This window comes from Alligator sinensis, unplaced genomic scaffold (genome assembly GCF_000455745.1).
Source record: "Alligator sinensis unplaced genomic scaffold, ASM45574v1 scaffold1086_3, whole genome shotgun sequence".
Taxonomy (NCBI): Eukaryota; Metazoa; Chordata; order Crocodylia; family Alligatoridae; genus Alligator; species Alligator sinensis.
The window spans coordinates 690,349-691,823 of NW_005841975.1; the positions used below are offsets into that span (position 1 = coordinate 690,349).

At 45.3% G+C, this 1,475-nt stretch overlaps 1 protein-coding gene across 2 annotated transcripts in view; it reads right to left on the minus strand.

The window, feature by feature from the left end:
* DZIP1L (DAZ interacting zinc finger protein 1 like) overlaps window positions 1-1,475 on the minus strand; it is a 30,709-nt gene that overhangs the window by 6,903 nt on the left and 22,331 nt on the right. For both annotated transcript variants that reach the window (XM_025200821.1, XM_025200823.1), the window contains exon 10: window positions 1,129-1,179. In XM_025200821.1, the coding sequence (XP_025056606.1) occupies window positions 1,129-1,179 (51 nt within the window). The remainder of the gene's footprint in view (window positions 1-1,128; window positions 1,180-1,475) is intronic.

The following is a 1,475-nucleotide window of genomic DNA, read 5'->3' on the forward strand; positions in this document are numbered from 1 at the left end:
GACCAGGTGCTAGGGATGGGACAGGTGCTAGGACTTTCCCTCCCCCTGCCCTCTCCAGCACCAGGGTGCTGCCACCTCTACCATCCATTCAAGGCCCCAGAGGAGGGGACTGGCCTTCTTTAACGGCCAGCAGGGTGCCAAATTATTGCTTCTAGTGGTTACTGGTCCCCTTCTAACAGAAAATGGTGCTGCATCTGTTAAAGCCAGGCCATGTGCTCAACTTTTTCTTCCTAGTCACATGAGCAGGAAATGCATGAAACAGGAGGTTGTAACATGATGGCAAAAATCTGCAAGCTGGGCTCTGGACCTTGATCCACCTCTGGTCTCAGATCTCCCAGTAGCTGGTCCATCCACCATTGCCCACCTGAATCTGCTGCTGGGAGGAAGTTGACCCTAATGTAGTATGTACATCTGGGGTTCTCTTATACCACTTTTATGGTGTCACGTATTCAGCCTTCCTTTCTAGGGGTTGGTGAAGAATTTATTTTGTCTGGTCTTAATTGAAAATTGGGCTTTTGAGTATTATTTTTACATAAAGCGTCTGCTTTCTCTGGAGTTTCTTTTTTGCTTGCTTGCTTGCTTGCTTGCTTCACAAACTGTCATGTAAACCCTGCGGCATTTTGTCCAGAAATGCCAGACTACATCTCCCATGATCCATCATGACCTCCCCTGCTTGTACTTCCTCTCCTTTCCATAGTGTATCCTGGGAGTTGTAGTCCAACCATAAAGCCCAACCTATAAAGGCTAATAGGAGCATGAATCACCCTAACTATGAGTTCCATGAAGTACCACAGCAGAGTTTCACAATTGAAATATCATGGGGTTTGGCTGGGTTTTTTCAGGACTTGAAGCTGTGCTGTAAAAGTGAATTGCCCTGTGCAGAATTTAAATAAATTTTGTAATTTTCATCAGCTATTTCCAGGGAAAGAACCCCCACAACACCCATTTTTCTACCAGTTGTTTTCCTTATGCTCATAGTGCCTTGGAAATGCAACAGCAAAGATCGAGGGCATGGACTTGACCCTCATGACCTCACCCATGGCCTACTTTGTCCTGAAATCCCTCGCTTGCACACACGTAGAATGAGGTGATCAAAGAGAAAAGGGTTTTCACTGCTGCTATATCTACCTTCTTCAGAGGATTCTTCTTGTGCTTCTACGTTGGTCGCTTCCTGGGTTACTGCAGAGAAGAAAAATCCTTGAAGACTAGGATAAGAGATGCAGGGCTAGGTTTTCAAAGATACTCAGTTATCTAGCTGCCAATGATTTAAAAGAAGATTCGGGGTCTATATACTTTGAAGGTCTGGGCCTTACTGACTGTTGGTTACATTTTTCTGGGAGACTTCCCTTCTCTCCAGAAATGCAGTCCTCTAATGAACACAATGAAACACACCGCCGTTCATCACTAGTAACTTAACAGGCCAGCGTTCTTCACAAGGTTTGATGGTACATTAGGGTGTTAGGAAGCAAGAAGGC